Source organism: Salvia hispanica, chromosome 3 (genome assembly GCF_029641045.1).
Source record: "Salvia hispanica isolate PSC_SH4W2 chromosome 3, Shi_PSC_v1, whole genome shotgun sequence".
Taxonomy (NCBI): Eukaryota; Viridiplantae; Streptophyta; class Magnoliopsida; order Lamiales; family Lamiaceae; genus Salvia; species Salvia hispanica.
The window spans coordinates 26808507-26823409 of NC_142694.1; the positions used below are offsets into that span (position 1 = coordinate 26808507).

Genomic DNA, 14903 nt, shown 5'->3' on the forward strand with positions numbered 1-14903 from the left:
CAATTAAAATATAGAGGGAAATTTTTTTGTCCGCAAACTTCGCCAAGATATAAACTTTGGTCTGTAACATTTGAAAATATCTTCTGATGTCCATTAACTTAGAAGTAATATCGTTTAAGTTACTTTTTCACAGTTTTAAAAAAAATTGGACAAAAATACCCTCAAACCCATGGAATGGCATTTCTGTATATTTATTCTATATTCTTCATTAAAATATTTGATTTATATCTCTAATTCTTTTTTCTCATTTCTTCCTTTTTTCTCTCTTCTTTCCCAATTTTCATTCCCTCTTCTTCTCACTTCATCTAAAGTAACAACTAACGATATAAATAGAAATTAATGGATGTGTGATTTATGTAAAACGGCCTTCTAAGATCTCTGAAATGCCCTTCATGGGCTTGAGGTGATAAGTGTGATGTGTCAAGTCAAATTGTGACGTTTAAAGACAAACGGAGCAAGTTTCTTTCTCTGTATCAAGGTGACTTTCATCAGGGGGATCCTCTGCTGTGCAAGTTTGCACAACAACCCTTGTTGCTCACATAACAATATAATAATATATATTTATCTAATATATTTAATGTATTTTATTCAGATGTGTGTAACTGCAGGAGCTGCTGTGCAAACTTGCATAGCAGAAGATCCTCATCCGACTTTCATTTTCTTTAACAATATTGCAACCATCTTTTCTCTCTATTTTTACTATTTAGATAATTTTGCAAGAACTCATACGCTGACAAGATTATCTTATTGATAATTGATTTTCTAGCTCACCGAATAATAATATGCACAAGCCAACTTATTTTTATGGAGTTATTTTCATGAATGGTCACCACACTATAATATTGTAAATGGATCTCAAATTTATTCTTTTTCACATAAGTTACATAGCTCTTTTTACCCACATAATCTTGTTTAAAATTACTTTTTTGTTAGTACAATTTAATTATTCAATTGATCTTTGACAAATAAAACAGTTATTAATTCAATATATACTGTCAATTAAATATTCAGATTTTCCATGAAAAATAAGTGAAATTTTAAAATATTACTACTACAAGAATTATAATATTTCAAAGTATTTTAAAAACCAAATATAGATTTTCCTAAAATATGTAATATTAGAAAATGGTATGCATGACACTTGGTTGCATCTGTATCCATTTTGTAGACCAAGGTTTCATCAAGCGGAGGAATGTCATCTGCTCCACCAGCAAACTACATATGTCATTTCTTTGTTTACATGATCACCTTCATCAATTACAACTAGCTAGTATGCAAAATATCTCTACCACTTGAATGAAAATTTTAAGCAAAAGAAAAATAAAAACAAAAGCTGTTGAAACTTGAATGAACAAAAAATTAGACACTATGCATGAGATAAATACTGAAATCATGATAAACATAAAAGCAAAAGCTGAAAGAACGAAAAATGGTTGCTTTATTTTAGCAAAACGTTGTCGTAATTTCTCCCACAGCAGAGGTTCTCTCCCTTTCTTTTGCTCAGTATATTCACTTGGATTCTCTATTATTTCTTCATCCTCTGATCTGCACATTGCACTCGAGCCATCATTGTCTGAGTCGAACGCATCTCCAACTGCAGCCGCGCCATCTCTATCTTTTAATTCTTCATTCTTTTCTTGCAGATCAATGTTCCTGCTCAGTTCTGCCTTATCTAGAGTGATCCCATTATCTTTCGCGATTTGCTTGAGCAGATTTCGTCTGGTCTCCATGCTCGCTCTCTCTGTCGAAAATCCCTCTACCAACTGAAACAAAACCATCATCTTAAAATCATGTACATTTCATGACAAGAAAAAAAATGGACTTAACTCGTAGGCTAACTAACTTACCTTAGGATAAACTCCGCAGCCATTTCTTAATTCCACAGCACTGTATGCAAAGTCTTTGCCATATTTGGATGTGAAGATGCGTCGAATCTCTTGCAACTCTGGGAACTTTCCAGTTCTCGAAGCAGCAAAGATCAAGCTCGACACCGCCTCCTTCACCTCACCCGGACACTCCCTGCATCACACAGTCATAGTTTCTATTAATATTTAGAAAAATTAAAAAAAGAAGAAGCTGTGATAACACTATTTTTGTACCTGCTGTTTGTGATGATCTCAGTGCTCTCTTGTAGTATATGGCAGCACATCTCTATCATTGCCAGTGCATCCAATGACTGTTGCCCTTTGATCACTTGCTCAACCTATAAATAGAAATTTAAAAAACTCACACATACTCAACTCGATAAAATCTTGAGCATGTGAGATCAAATTACTCGAAAAAGAGCGTGGCGTTGATGAGGTTGTTGGTGCAGCAACTGAACCACATCGGATCTTGCTTGGCTGTATCTGACGCCGTGAAGGTTTCTGAGAATGGCGATTCTAGAGACTGCGAGATTCGCCACCATCCTTAACTTCTTCGAGTCGTTGGAGCTTCTTCTCAGCACAGCATTCAACCTCTTCCCCATTCTGCTCAATTTCTGGATGTGATGTAGCCTTTAAAATAATTTAATATGTTTAGTAGTTATATATAGTTTGTAGAATCGTTGTGGATTTGAATGGTCCACATTCAAAGTTTAGATTTTCCTAAACATTGATTCTCGTATGAATTAGTCCATCTTCAACTTCTTTCGTTTACGTTGTGAATTTAATGGCAATTGTGACATGAGATGATTTCCGAGACTATTCTTATTATTGGGCCTACACTAAGAAAAAAGGCAACTTAATAAGTTTTTTTAGCCATGACCTCCAATTAAAAGTTAGTTATGAAATAATTATTATTTAGGAATGAGTGCTTTTAGAGCATCCTCATCCGTGCTCTTATTTAAGAGCATAGAGGTGGGCCCGAACCCACTTTTACTCTTTGTCCTTAGCTTAGAGCACAACACCCACATCTGTGCTCTTCTGCAAGGACAAGCTCAAGGGTTTCATCATTCTATTATTCAATTTAAATACTTCAATTACTAAAAACATTTCTACAATATAAAAATACATTAAAAAATAAAAATTACATAATTAAAATCCTAAAAATTAAAAAATACATAATTAAATTCATAAAATTAAAAAGACCCACTACTTGTTGCCAAATTTCGCTCAAATGTGATTGATTAGGTCTTTTTGTAGCTCAATGTGGGCTCTTGTATCGCGCATTGTGTGTCTTGTTTCGATCCTCTCGTTCACCGTCGTATGGGGAGACCTCGCGGTTGAGCTTCCGGCTTCATCCTCGTCGTAAAAGTTAGCCGCCATCGGTCCTTCGTCAGCTATAATCATGTTGTGCAAGATAATACACGTGTACATGGTGTCGGCGATATTCTTAACGTACCATAGCCGAGTCGGGGCCTTCACAATGTTGAATTGGCCTTGAAGGACCCCAAAATCTCTTTCGACGTCTTTCCGAGCAGACTCTTGACACTGCGCAAGAAGAATCCATCTCGGCTCTTGCGGATTGCTGAACGTCTTCACGAAAGTCGACCACCTTGGGTAGATACCATCGGCGAGATAGTAACCCATGTGGTATGCATTTCCGTTGACGGTGAAGTCGATCGCCGGTGCTACACCATTCAAAACATCATCAGAGAGTGGTGAAGAATAGTGCACGTTCAAGTCGTTGTTGGATCCGGCAACACCGAAATATACATGCCAAATCCATAGGCGGTAGTCGGCGACCACTTCAAGGATAAGCGTTGGGCCGCCGCCTCTGTGGCCGCTTAAGTATTGCCCCCTCCATGCAATCGGTCAATTCTTCCACTTCCAATGCATGAAATCAATGCTGCCTAGCATACCGGGAAAACCGTGGACTGTTTCGTGAAGATGAAGCAACCGTTGACAATCTTCAATGGTGGGTGCCCGAAGGAATTCCTCGCCGAAAGCAGAACGAACGTTGTAGCAAAACTTTTTGAGGCATAGGATTCCAGTTGACTCACCCACATGCAAATACTCGTCGAAGAGGTCAGCCATTTGCTCGGTAGCAAATTGTCGGATGACACAAGTACACTTTTGCAACGCCGAGAGACTTTGCTGACCGATTGCGTCTACACCGTGTTGAAAGTATTCGACACGAGCGGACAATGTGTTGACAATACGCATAAACAACCTTTTTGACATGCAAAAACGGCGCCGAAAGTAATCTCCTGGATACCGCGGCTAGTCGAAAAAATAGTCGGCAATGAGCCTTTCGTGGGCTCCCTCTCGGTCACGATGGATGTAGCGACGACGAGTTGATCTAGTTGGTCGAGGAGGAGGGGCGGGGGTATTGGCGGTGACATAGGCTTCATAGGTGGCACGATATTGTTCCTGGTATTCTTGTTCTTCGCGCCCTGCTTCCGCAATGAGATCGGTGAAATCCATTTTTGAAATATTTTTAGAGAGGGTTTGAGTGAGATAGGAAGATGTAGATGATTAGTATGAAAAAATATGAATGAAAGATAATTTGATGTGAAAAGTGGATGATGAATGTGTGTATTTATAGATGATTTTGGGATTAAAAAAAAATTCAAAAAATTCCAAAAAAACATCCATAAACGGCTCTTTTTTTTTTGGAATCCAAAAATATTTTTTTTTGTTTTTAATATTAATTTCGAATTTTTTTAAAAAAGAAAAGAAAAAATCAAATTTGCCAACGGAGATACAGTTGGCCAATCGCATTGCGCCACTGAAGTAGCTGCAGCTAGACTGTGTGCACAGTAAGGAATATCAAGCTTCCTGAGTCCAGCGAATCCACTAGATCACAGGGTCTAGGAACTCACGGATCGATGGAAGATCTCGGTCGTCGGACACACCTCTTCAAAACCCTCAACCACGTATACTAAAATTAGCACAGGGAAGTAGGGATCGATCCCACAGAGATGAATGCGCAAATAAACATGTTCAAAGACTCGGGAACTATTTTTGTTGGCTGCTGCCACGCATTTTTAGGGTTGAGCTTTACTTCCTAGACTTGGTAATAGAAATATGTTACCCTAACAGCTAGATCTAGGCAGAAACAGAAAACGTGCATATAAACCTGAACAAGCGAGACAATTACTAGATCTAAGAAAACTATTCCCTAAATTACCCAGACCTAAGAAAACAACTGAATGTGGGGACCATTTTCTGAAAAGGTAGAGTACGATTGAAAAGCTGCAAAATAACTAACTAAAGGACCAACTAACAGCGACATCATCTTCTTCAACATTTACCAGGAAATAACCAGTTAAGAAACAGAGCAAAAACATAAATCGACACGAAGCAGACGGAATTAAAAGCAGTAAAAACGAAGAACAGTTAAAACTAAGGCAGATCTACGGCTACTAGATGAGGTAAAACGAGAATGCAGAATTTAAACAACTAAATGAAACTTCAAACAAACAGATCCAGTCACGGGACGCTTAATCCACTCCGGATCCAAACCATCCACAACCACCAAACATCATTTCCACCTCGGATTCTCATTGATCTACGTAGATTTCTCCGATCAACAACAGATTTCTCACAAACCAGCTTCAAACTCAGATCAACCAACAAAGATCAGCAAATCGATCCCAAAACAACACAACAAGATAAACGAAACATAAACAGAAATATCCATTGCAAAATACGAAATATCCAACGATAGAAACAACACAAAAGCCGAGCCTCGAACAGCGAGGACTCGGCGAGTACCAAAGTAGACAGAAATAAAGGATAATTGTTTCTTCGCCTCCGTAGAGACGGTGTTGCACCCACACTTCCTACGAAACGAGAACCCCCCAGAAAATTTCACCAAATGAGTGTGTAGAAAAAATAGAAAACTAAGCTAGGAGCTGGAAAAGGTGACGATCGTCTCTCGCATGTTGTTTGCGTGCTCCTTTTTATAGTGGATAAAGCTTCTAGACTGTTCTTTGTGATTCCTATTTTGCCCTTCAAACGATGCTCTTCAATCTAGTTGCTTTTCATCCTTCTGCTTAATTTTCCTTGTCATTTTCCTTCACCAGGTGATCTCTATCTTCTTCCTGGGGCTGGCATTTTCTCTACACACCTGGCTCAAAAAGTTTGTTAGACCAGGAAATCACAGAATTTATCCTTATAACCGATGCATGAAATTAGCCTTATCAGCCACGTAAGGCTGGTCAGCAGCACGGACGTGCTCTTATTTAAGAGCAGCGCCGTGCCGCTGGCACAATCGGATGAGCTGCAGCGGCGGACGATGATGTCCTTGCCAGTGGCACGGACGGACGAACATGCCGCTGCGAATGCTCTTATAGTCAAAATAAATTGTTGTTATAAATGAAAATAGTTGTTCCATATGAGAAAGTGATTATACTTTTTTACAGATAGTAAAAGTTATCGCTTGCTCTAGTAAATGACACTTCGCATTATTAAAAATAACTTTTGCAAAAATTTATTTTTATGAAAAGATCAAGCTTTTTTTCATTTTAATTTGTCTAACAAAATCATTATTAAAAATAACTTTGGCAAAAATTGTTTCTATGAAAAACAAAGTTTTTTTTCATTTAATTTGTAGTATATCTAAATCAGTTATAGTGATTTCGTGGTAAATTTTTATCTCTAATAAGATGACTTTCATTTTTAATTAACAATATTTCAATCATATTTTATCCCTATTTCTATCTTATTTTGCAACAAAATCTATGTAGACAGGACTATCTTATTGATAATTGATTGAATTATTGCTCACCAAATAAGAATATGCACTAGTCAACTTATTTTTACACAACGCCACTGTCCACAATCATTCATAATACAACCAGCCACATTGACAATCTTCTTACCAAAACTATATACTACTACTATTAAAGATTAAAAAACAAGGCTATTAAATCTATACAAATATTAATTGAAAAGTGTCGTCCATATATCGTCGATAATATATACATGCAATAATAGAACCTTGGGCCTCATCGGGCCACACACATTTCGCGAAAATGTTAATAGCACCATAATTATCTAACACAAGTCTTTGATCATAAATTAGAATTTTTCGGACCTGAAAAAAAAAAGTACTAAGAGCATCTCCAACGGTGGACGTCGCGGAAGTCCGATTGGACGTCCGCCGTAGTGAAGCAAACACTCGGACACGGACGTCCCGTGCGCCCGTGGGATGGGCTCGGATATCAGACCGACGGGCGGGCGGACGTCCGCCACTGTGGCGTGGGTCGGACGTCGAGGTCGGACGTCCGACTAAAAATTATTATTATTTTTTTAAAACTCTATAAATATGGCTCGTTGAACTTCATTTCATTCACACCACTTGTGTTGACAAGTTTCTCTTTCTAAACTCTATTTTCAAGTATATCTAGAATGACTAGTAGTCGTGCGGGTGGGAGTGGCGGGGGCGCTAGTGATAGTGATAGTGATAGTGATAGTGAGAATAAATTGGATGTCGCTATGGAAAGGGCGATTGATCGATTGCTACGGCAGAGGCAGCAGCAGGCGGCGGTACCTCGGCCGATCCATTGGCGACGTCATGTACCCCGGGACCACATTGCTGCACATATTCGGTTGTATCAGGACTACTTCGCTCCGCAGCCGCATTTTGGGGATGCCTTATTCCGGCGACGTTTTAGGATGCATCGTCCGCTGTTTATGCATATCGTGGGTGATTTAGAGAGAAGATACGAGTATTTCAGGATCAGGGAGGATGCGGCTGGCAAACCCGGACACACGCCCTTACAGAAGTGCACTGCCGCAATCAGGCAACTGGCGTACGGAGGCCCGGCCGACATGTTCGACGAGTACCTCCACACTGACGAGTCGTCAGCCGTCGAGTGTCTGCAGAATTTTTGCGCAGGCTTTAGAGAGATATTCGGGGATCGCTATCTTCAGAGTCTGAGCCCCGAAGACTGCCAGCAGCTGATAAATATGCACGGGTCGGTGCACGGGTTCCCTGGGATGTTGGGCAGCATAGATTGTATGCATTAGGAGTGGAAGAACTGCTCCGCCGCCTGGAAGAGGATACACACTTCCGGCTTCAAAGCCAAGCATCCCACGATGATCCTTGAAGCTGTAGCTGACTACCGGCTGTGGATATGACATGCTTATTTTGGAGTCGCCGGGTCGAACAACGACCTCAACGTCCTCCAGTCGTCGCCCCTATTCAACGATCAGTGCAATGGCGTTGGTCCCGCCATCAGTTTCATCGCCAACGGCAACCAGCACAATATGGGATACTATTTGGCGGATGGGATATACCCAAACTGGCCCGTCTTTGTGAAGACGATCAAGCATGCGATCGGACCAAAGAAGTCCTACTTTGCTAGCCATCAGGAGGCAGCGCGCAAGGATGTTAAGCGGGCATTTGGTGTGCTCCAGAGTCGATGGGCGATGGTGAAGGGTCCTTCACGGATGTGGTATATTCCCAACATCGGCGACATCATGTACGCATGTATCATTTTGCACAACATGATTGTCGAAAGTGAAGGTGGCGAACTAACTCAGTGAACCAACGAAGATGATACGGGTGTCGGTCCAAGCCACGGCGTGGCCACCGCGAATGTGAACATGGGGTACCTCATGGAGAGGTTGAGCGGTTGCGCGCATTTGCCGACATGCGGCAAAGAGATGCCCATATTCGACTTCAGGAGGATATTATCGAAGAGGTTTGGACGCGGAGGGATCGACGTTGATATGGTTCATTTTTTATTATCTACTATGTAATTTTTCTTTTTTCGAATAATGTATGTTTTTTTTAATGAAATATTCGCATTTCCCCGTTCGTATTTGTGAATTTAATTTTATTGCGGAAAGTCCTAGTGGGAAGTCCTAGTGCAGGAGAAGACCTAGTGATGTGGCAGTGGGATGGGAAGTCCTAGTGATGACGTGATAGGAAGTTTTTGTGGAAAGTTTTAGTAGAAGTCCTAGTGGGAAGGGCGTTACCAGAGATGCTCTAAGAGATTTCAATATAATAGATTTCTTTAAATATTTTTTTACTTTTATGTACTCCTACATTAAGATATGATATGCGTAACAAACAATATCTTATTCGATAATCACAGATTATTTGTACATATAATTCTTTAGAGGGAAATTGGTCTCTAAAACCATGAACTTTGCCTAAAATTTTGTATTTCCCATGAACTTTGAAATTGGTATATAATATCACGAACTTTGCATTTTGTTTGGTATTTCCCAAACTCACTCAAATAAGATATTTTTATCAAAATCTTATTTAACATAGACTATCGTGATATGTTTTATAATATTTGAAACCACTTTTTAAGTTCATAGCATGTAGCATAAAAAGTCACGTTGAAAACTACGTTGATTTAATTGTGTCAAGTATGATAAAAGCCTCATAAGTTAGTCAAATATAGTAATAAACATGCCGTGGGAAATACCAAACAAAATGCAAAGTTCGTGACATTATATACCAATTTCAAAGTTCATGGGAAATACCAAATTTTGGGCAAAGTTCATGGTTTTAAAGACCAATTTCCCTTATTTAGATATACTTTTTATTTGTATACGCATATGGTACGTAATAAACAAGGAGTAATGCTTTATTTTATTTTATAATCACAAATATAATAAACATATTTTATGCACCACACTAAAAAATCACCCAAATCTAGAACCCTCCAAACTTCGGATGCACTTTGCCATTTCTAATTTTATCCCAACATAAGCACCGCACCGCGTCATCAACACGTGTTCGTCTCTGATTGGCTGTCACCAGATGGTCAGTGACCCCGCTGTCACTAAATCATTGCCACCCACCACCTATATAAAACTTCGACTGACTTTAAAGCTGCCGTTTCTACTCCGATTTGTGTCTCCCCTCTCTTCTCTCTCTGCAATCATCCGCACGCACCTCTTCGGGGGCCACCGGAGATCGGAGACGCCGACGACTAACAGTATCCGAGATGAAGATTTTCGTGTAGACTCTCAAAGGCTCGCACTTCCCCGTCGAAGTGAAACCCGAGGACACTGTATGAGCTCCGTCGCCGTTAAATTCTCTTATGAATATACGCGAATTTATGATTATAAGTTTTTGTTTGCCTGTTTATTATGTGAATTGCTCTCTGCTGCAGTGGATTGGACTGTAATTAGGGTTTTCGAATTTTATTAGATCTTGTTTGCTGGTCTTGCCTTTGTTTGGGATATATGTTCCTCATATTTTTATACGTGCTTCAATTTGTTATGATGCCGTGCGTAGTTAAAATTGAGTTCTTGTCCCTGTTCACTAGAATTGGCCTGGTTAGTATTTAGTTGTTGGTAGCAATAATGTTGAATTTCAGCATCCACACATGTTTTTAGTACTAGTAATTAGTAATGTCAGTAGAACTATGGCTATTTCCAGAGAAGCAATTCTTGTGCCTTTCGAATGTAAGTATCTTATAACTAATTAGTACACTTGAAGTCATGATTCATAGGAAACCGACTATTGTTGCTTTTTTTCTCTGTAGCACTTATGTTTTTCTGTTAGTCCTTTTGGAAGAAACTCAGTTGTCTAGCGTCTGATTGTCATGCAGTTGTGATCATTGTAAATAGTTCTCACACTTTGCTCAACTAAACAATGGATACTTTTTTTAGGAACTTTTAAAGATTGCTACAGTGTTGCTTCTGATGATATGCTTTCAATGAGTGTGTGGCATTAATGCTTCCTTTAAGTAATGGTATTGATAGCACAAATGGCTGTGAATACAATAAGCATTCTGGCATGTAATCCATCTCCTTCACCCCAGTAAAGATGTCTTTTTGTACTTAATACCTTTTTTTAAAATTGTTGTTTCACTTTAGAGTCGACTGTGGTTTCTCGTTATTTACTGCATTGTATACATGCATGCAGTGGACATGATAATTTTTGCTTCTTCATGCGTTATCTGAGGAACTACTATACTTTAATATTAGGAAGTGTCCATGTTTCTTTTCTAATTTTTGATAGTGGTTTTGTTTAATCTCCTTTTGAATTGGTTATTAGGTGGCAGATGTGAAAAAGAATATTGAAGAAGTCCAGGGGTCTGGCGTCTATCCTGCTGCCCAACAGATGCTTATTCATCAAGGGAAAGTGCTCAAGGACGAGACAACTCTAGAGGAGAACAAAGTTGCAGAAAATAGTTTTGTTGTGATTATGTTGTCCAAGGTAATTGTTGCTTGATGTATAGTTTTAGCTACTTCTGCAGTCCATTTTACTACTTTTGGTTTGTCATGTTCTATGGGGGCTCATATGCAAATACACAATTATATGCATGACACTTGATTGCATCTGTATCTTGCATTTTTGTAGACCAAGGCTTCATCAACTGGAGGAACGTCATCTGCTCCACCATCAAACAATGTAATCCAGCTTACTAACATTTTCAATTAGCGAAAAGCATATATAGTGGTTATTGTGTCGATACAATATCATTGTACTAGGATATGCATACATACATATATAAATTTATAAAAACTCATACCACCTATAATGTCATTTCTAATTATTGGCTGGTTTACATGATTGCCTCTTAGCCACAACCTGCGAGTAATACATCTCAGCCAACATTACCTGTAACAGCAGCTCCTTCTCCTGCACCAATTGTTGCCCCGTGAGTTCATCTTACTGCTCTAGTTTCAAACTGTTCGGATATAAGTCTTCTTCCTTGATTGTCTTAATGCCGGGACTTAAAATTATTTCATTTTTGCTTTAAATTGCAGCGTGCAATCAGCTCCTGAATCTTCTCCTGTTCCAGTTCCTTCTCCTGCCCCTGCTCCGTTAGTTTTATACGTTCTCTTCATCAATCTAGTTATTATTTTCAACTGCTGTTCTTCATAGCATGATTTTTAATCAATATCTTTGGTTTCGCTCAAACAGCTCAACAGATGTGTATGGTCTAGCAGCATCAAATCTTGTTGCTGGAACTAATCTGGAGTCCACTGTTCAAGAAATTTTTGACATGGGTGGAGGAAGCTGGGATAGAGATACAATTGTTCGTGCCCTAAGGGCTGCATATAATAATCCTGAAAGAGCTGTTGAATACCTCTATTCTGTGAGTCTTCTTTGAGAATCATGAGTATTGCTAGTGATTTAAACGTTCATATTTGTGCTTCCAGTTCATCTAATGTCATTATGTCAGTATGACCTGTCTGCAAGACTTGGAAGTATATTTTGCTGTATGATTTTTTATACTCTATATTATGTCTTCTTATAACCTTGGAGAAGAACTTCATCTCAGGGTATTCCAGAGCAAGCGGAAATTCCTCCCGTGGCTCAACCTCCTGCAGGTGTGCAGCCTGTAAACCCTTCATCCCAGGCTACGCAACCAGCTGTACCTCCCAGTGGCCCCAATGCTAATCCGTTGGATCTTTTTCCTCAGGTAAGATTTCTTCTGAGAAACCATCTAATTCTGCAAAAGAATTAGTATTAATTGGAAGAAAACAAAAAAAGATGTTGATTGTTTGTTTTTCCATGATTCAGGGTCTTCCAAATATGGGTTCTAATGCAGCAGGTGCTGGCACATTAGATTTTCTTCGTAATAGTCAGCAGGTCCATTTCTGAACATGGTTTTTACTGGTTCGAAGTCAGATCTTTAGATATTTATTTGTGTTCCATCCCTCTTGTATCTTCTTTTTTTTGTTATCTAATAGTATTCCTTTATTAACTTCTTCAGTTTCAAGCCCTACGAGCCATGGTGCAAGCAAATCCTCAAATTTTGCAGGTACTTGTAGTTGTCAGTTTAGGCTTCTCATGTAGGCATTAGTTGCTAATTACATATCCTGATTTAGTGTCATGTTCCTATTTGCAGCCTATGCTCCAAGAACTTGGAAAGCAGAATCCACAGCTTGTAAGATTGATCCAAGAACACCAGGCTGACTTCCTACGCCTGATAAATGAACCTGTTGAAGGCGAGGGGTAAGAAATTGCTCTTTGTTACTTTATTGGTCTAATGTTGTTTTTGAATGTAATATCTAGTTTTGTGGATGCATTTGCGGAAGCATTTGAAACATGGATTTTATGGTATGAAGTCCTTAGTTCTCAAGCATTGCCAACATGTTTTCAGAAATATACTTGGGCAACTCGCTGAAGCAGCGCCACAGGCTGTGACTGTTACTCGTGAAGAGCGGGAAGCAATTGAACGTGTAAGATTTCTTTCTTTCCAGTGTAATCAATCTCGTAATGATTGTTGGACCTCATTAGTCTGTTGAGTATCCTGCCCATTGGTTCGTCTGTACTTACATGTTATAAATTCAATTAGACTTGAGAAACCATCATGTAGATTGTGAATAATCAGACAAATATGCACCACCTAGAATCTTCTCCTGCTAGTAGGAGTAGAAAAGCCAGAACTCTGACATTTAGTTTATAGCTTAAGCAGTAAAATGCAGAATATCTATGCAGTTGTAATGGCATCTGACAAAGAGTGAGTGGTCATATAGATAGAGGCAACGGAAACATTATTGAGCTGGATTTTGTACGTGGAGCAGCAAATCCCCATTTTGTGACTTGGGATTAGAGAATGCTATGAGAATAGAAATGTTGGTGAAATTTTGTTGGTAAATAATCATAATGTTGGATATGCTATTCTTGCTTTTCTGTTTATAGTGGGTATACCAGACTTTTCTGTGGGTAAAGTCCAAGTAGATGTACACTTGTAAGACTACAAAAGTAACCAGCATACAAGTTGTAAGAAAGACATTGTACATCTATGGCATGCATGTAAGAGTACTCCTAATCTCCGAGAATTGTAGAACCTATATAATTGGAATCTTTTTATGCTGGAACATGCCTTGTTTTTGCAAGCACCATTTTTGTTTGGGGATTTCTGCTCCGTGTTTTAGTCTTGAAACAATTTTAGTTTGTATCATGTTCTCCTGTTAATCTTTTCAAGAAGGGGCTTAGTTTTGATGATGAACGACATTTGCTTTAGATTTTAAATTCGGTACCCTAAGGGTTCTCGATTTATCTCCTCAGTAATGGACATTTATTGGTCTTATATAAGATGTTAAAGTTTTTGTTTCTGTGTCTTGATGTGCAGCTTGAATCAATGGGTTTTGATCGAGCTTTGGTACTGGAAGTCTTCTTTGCATGCAACAAGAATGAAGAGCTGGCAGCAAACTACCTGCTGGATCATATGCACGAATTTGAATGATGAAGACCATTACAATTGAAGATCTCATGGGTTTACCTTGTTTAAACAAAGTTGTCATTGCCGCGTGGATTAACTTTTATATATCGATCAAAGTGGCTAGTACCCTAGACAGTAACTTTTGGATACACAAGGTAGATACATTCTTAAAGTTGTGGTATTTTCTTGAACTGCTGTTAGTTTCTGTTTAGGCGTTTGGTACTGGGCTTCGACTTGGTTTTCACCGTTTCTGGCATTGGTGCCTCTCTATGAATGCTTCATTTATTTTTTTCATATTCTCTTTAATCTTTTCCAGCTTTTGTCAGACTGAAATAGTTTTTATATACAGTTTGATACCATTACCATCATTGAATTATATAGGAATCTGAGTGATTCCTTCATTTCAATTGTGTTCAAGCTGAAGATGTCTTTGATCGTATTAGTCTCTGTTCTTGGTTGATTAGATGAATATATCATTACGTTTGGTATAATAAGATGAAAAGCAGAGTTTTGTGGACAATTCAAAGGTTTGGAGTCTTGTAATAAAAGGTCCACTTTGTTTTGAGATATAATTCAGGGGTGTTCAGATGCCCCTTCCTACACCCCAACTTAAACTCTCTTGGCGAATAGTCCAACTGGCCCCTTCTACATCCCAACTTGATCTCTCGTGCCGAATAGTCAGACGTTTGGTTGGTAGGATAGTTCTGTCGCTAGGCCTGCGTCTCATTAGTCATGGCCTGTCTTGACAGTGTTACTTTCACCCAAATCTCGCAACATTTCATCTTGGCTCTACCCCTGCGATTAAATTTGTCCCATTGCTCTTCTCTCCCTCGTGCACCGCTGCCATTTCTGAAACTGATTCTTCCTCTTGTCCCCCTTCCTC

General features: G+C 39.0%; 2 protein-coding genes across 2 annotated transcripts; one reads left to right on the plus strand and one right to left on the minus strand.

Annotated features, from left to right (window-relative positions):
- Positions 1-1111: 1111 nt before the first annotated feature.
- On the minus strand, positions 1112-2479 carry LOC125211060 (uncharacterized). Its single transcript, XM_048110740.2, has 4 exons — positions 2276-2479; positions 2100-2203; positions 1848-2019; positions 1112-1763 (listed from the first exon to the last, which is right to left on the minus strand). The coding sequence occupies exons 1-4, from the start codon at positions 2465-2467 to the stop codon at positions 1254-1256; spliced, it is 978 nt and encodes a 325-aa protein (XP_047966697.2). The 5' UTR covers positions 2468-2479; the 3' UTR covers positions 1112-1253.
- A 7245-nt stretch (positions 2480-9724) lies between these two features.
- On the plus strand, positions 9725-14314 carry LOC125214276 (ubiquitin receptor RAD23d-like). The gene is made up of 12 exons (XM_048115219.2): positions 9725-9904; positions 10897-11058; positions 11203-11253; positions 11427-11503; positions 11613-11669; positions 11770-11944; positions 12131-12271; positions 12373-12441; positions 12566-12613; positions 12701-12807; positions 12956-13034; positions 13931-14314. The coding sequence occupies exons 2-12, from the start codon at positions 10963-10965 to the stop codon at positions 14042-14044; spliced, it is 1014 nt and encodes a 337-aa protein (XP_047971176.1). The 5' UTR covers positions 9725-9904; positions 10897-10962; the 3' UTR covers positions 14045-14314.
- The last annotated feature ends 589 nt before the right edge of the window (positions 14315-14903 follow it).

Bases quoted from the DNA above. Each gene is read 5' to 3' on its own strand.
- LOC125214276 (XM_048115219.2), top strand. From the start codon at position 10,963: ATGCTTATTCATCAAGGGAAAGTGCTCAAGGACGAGACAACTCTAGAG. The intron at 12,614-12,700 runs GTACTTGTAGTT...TCCTATTTGCAG, and splicing joins CAAATCCTCAAATTTTGCAG to CCTATGCTCCAAGAACTTGG. The intron at 13,035-13,930 runs GTAAGATTTCTT...CTTGATGTGCAG, and splicing joins AGCGGGAAGCAATTGAACGT to CTTGAATCAATGGGTTTTGA.
- LOC125211060 (XM_048110740.2), bottom strand. From the start codon at position 2,467: ATGGGGAAGAGGTTGAATGCTGTGCTGAGAAGAAGCTCCAACGACTCG. The intron at 2,204-2,275 runs GTAATTTGATCT...TTCTATTTATAG, and splicing joins AACGCCACGCTCTTTTTCGA to GTTGAGCAAGTGATCAAAGG. The intron at 1,764-1,847 runs GTAAGTTAGTTA...GTTTTGTTTCAG, and splicing joins GCTGCGGAGTTTATCCTAAG to TTGGTAGAGGGATTTTCGAC.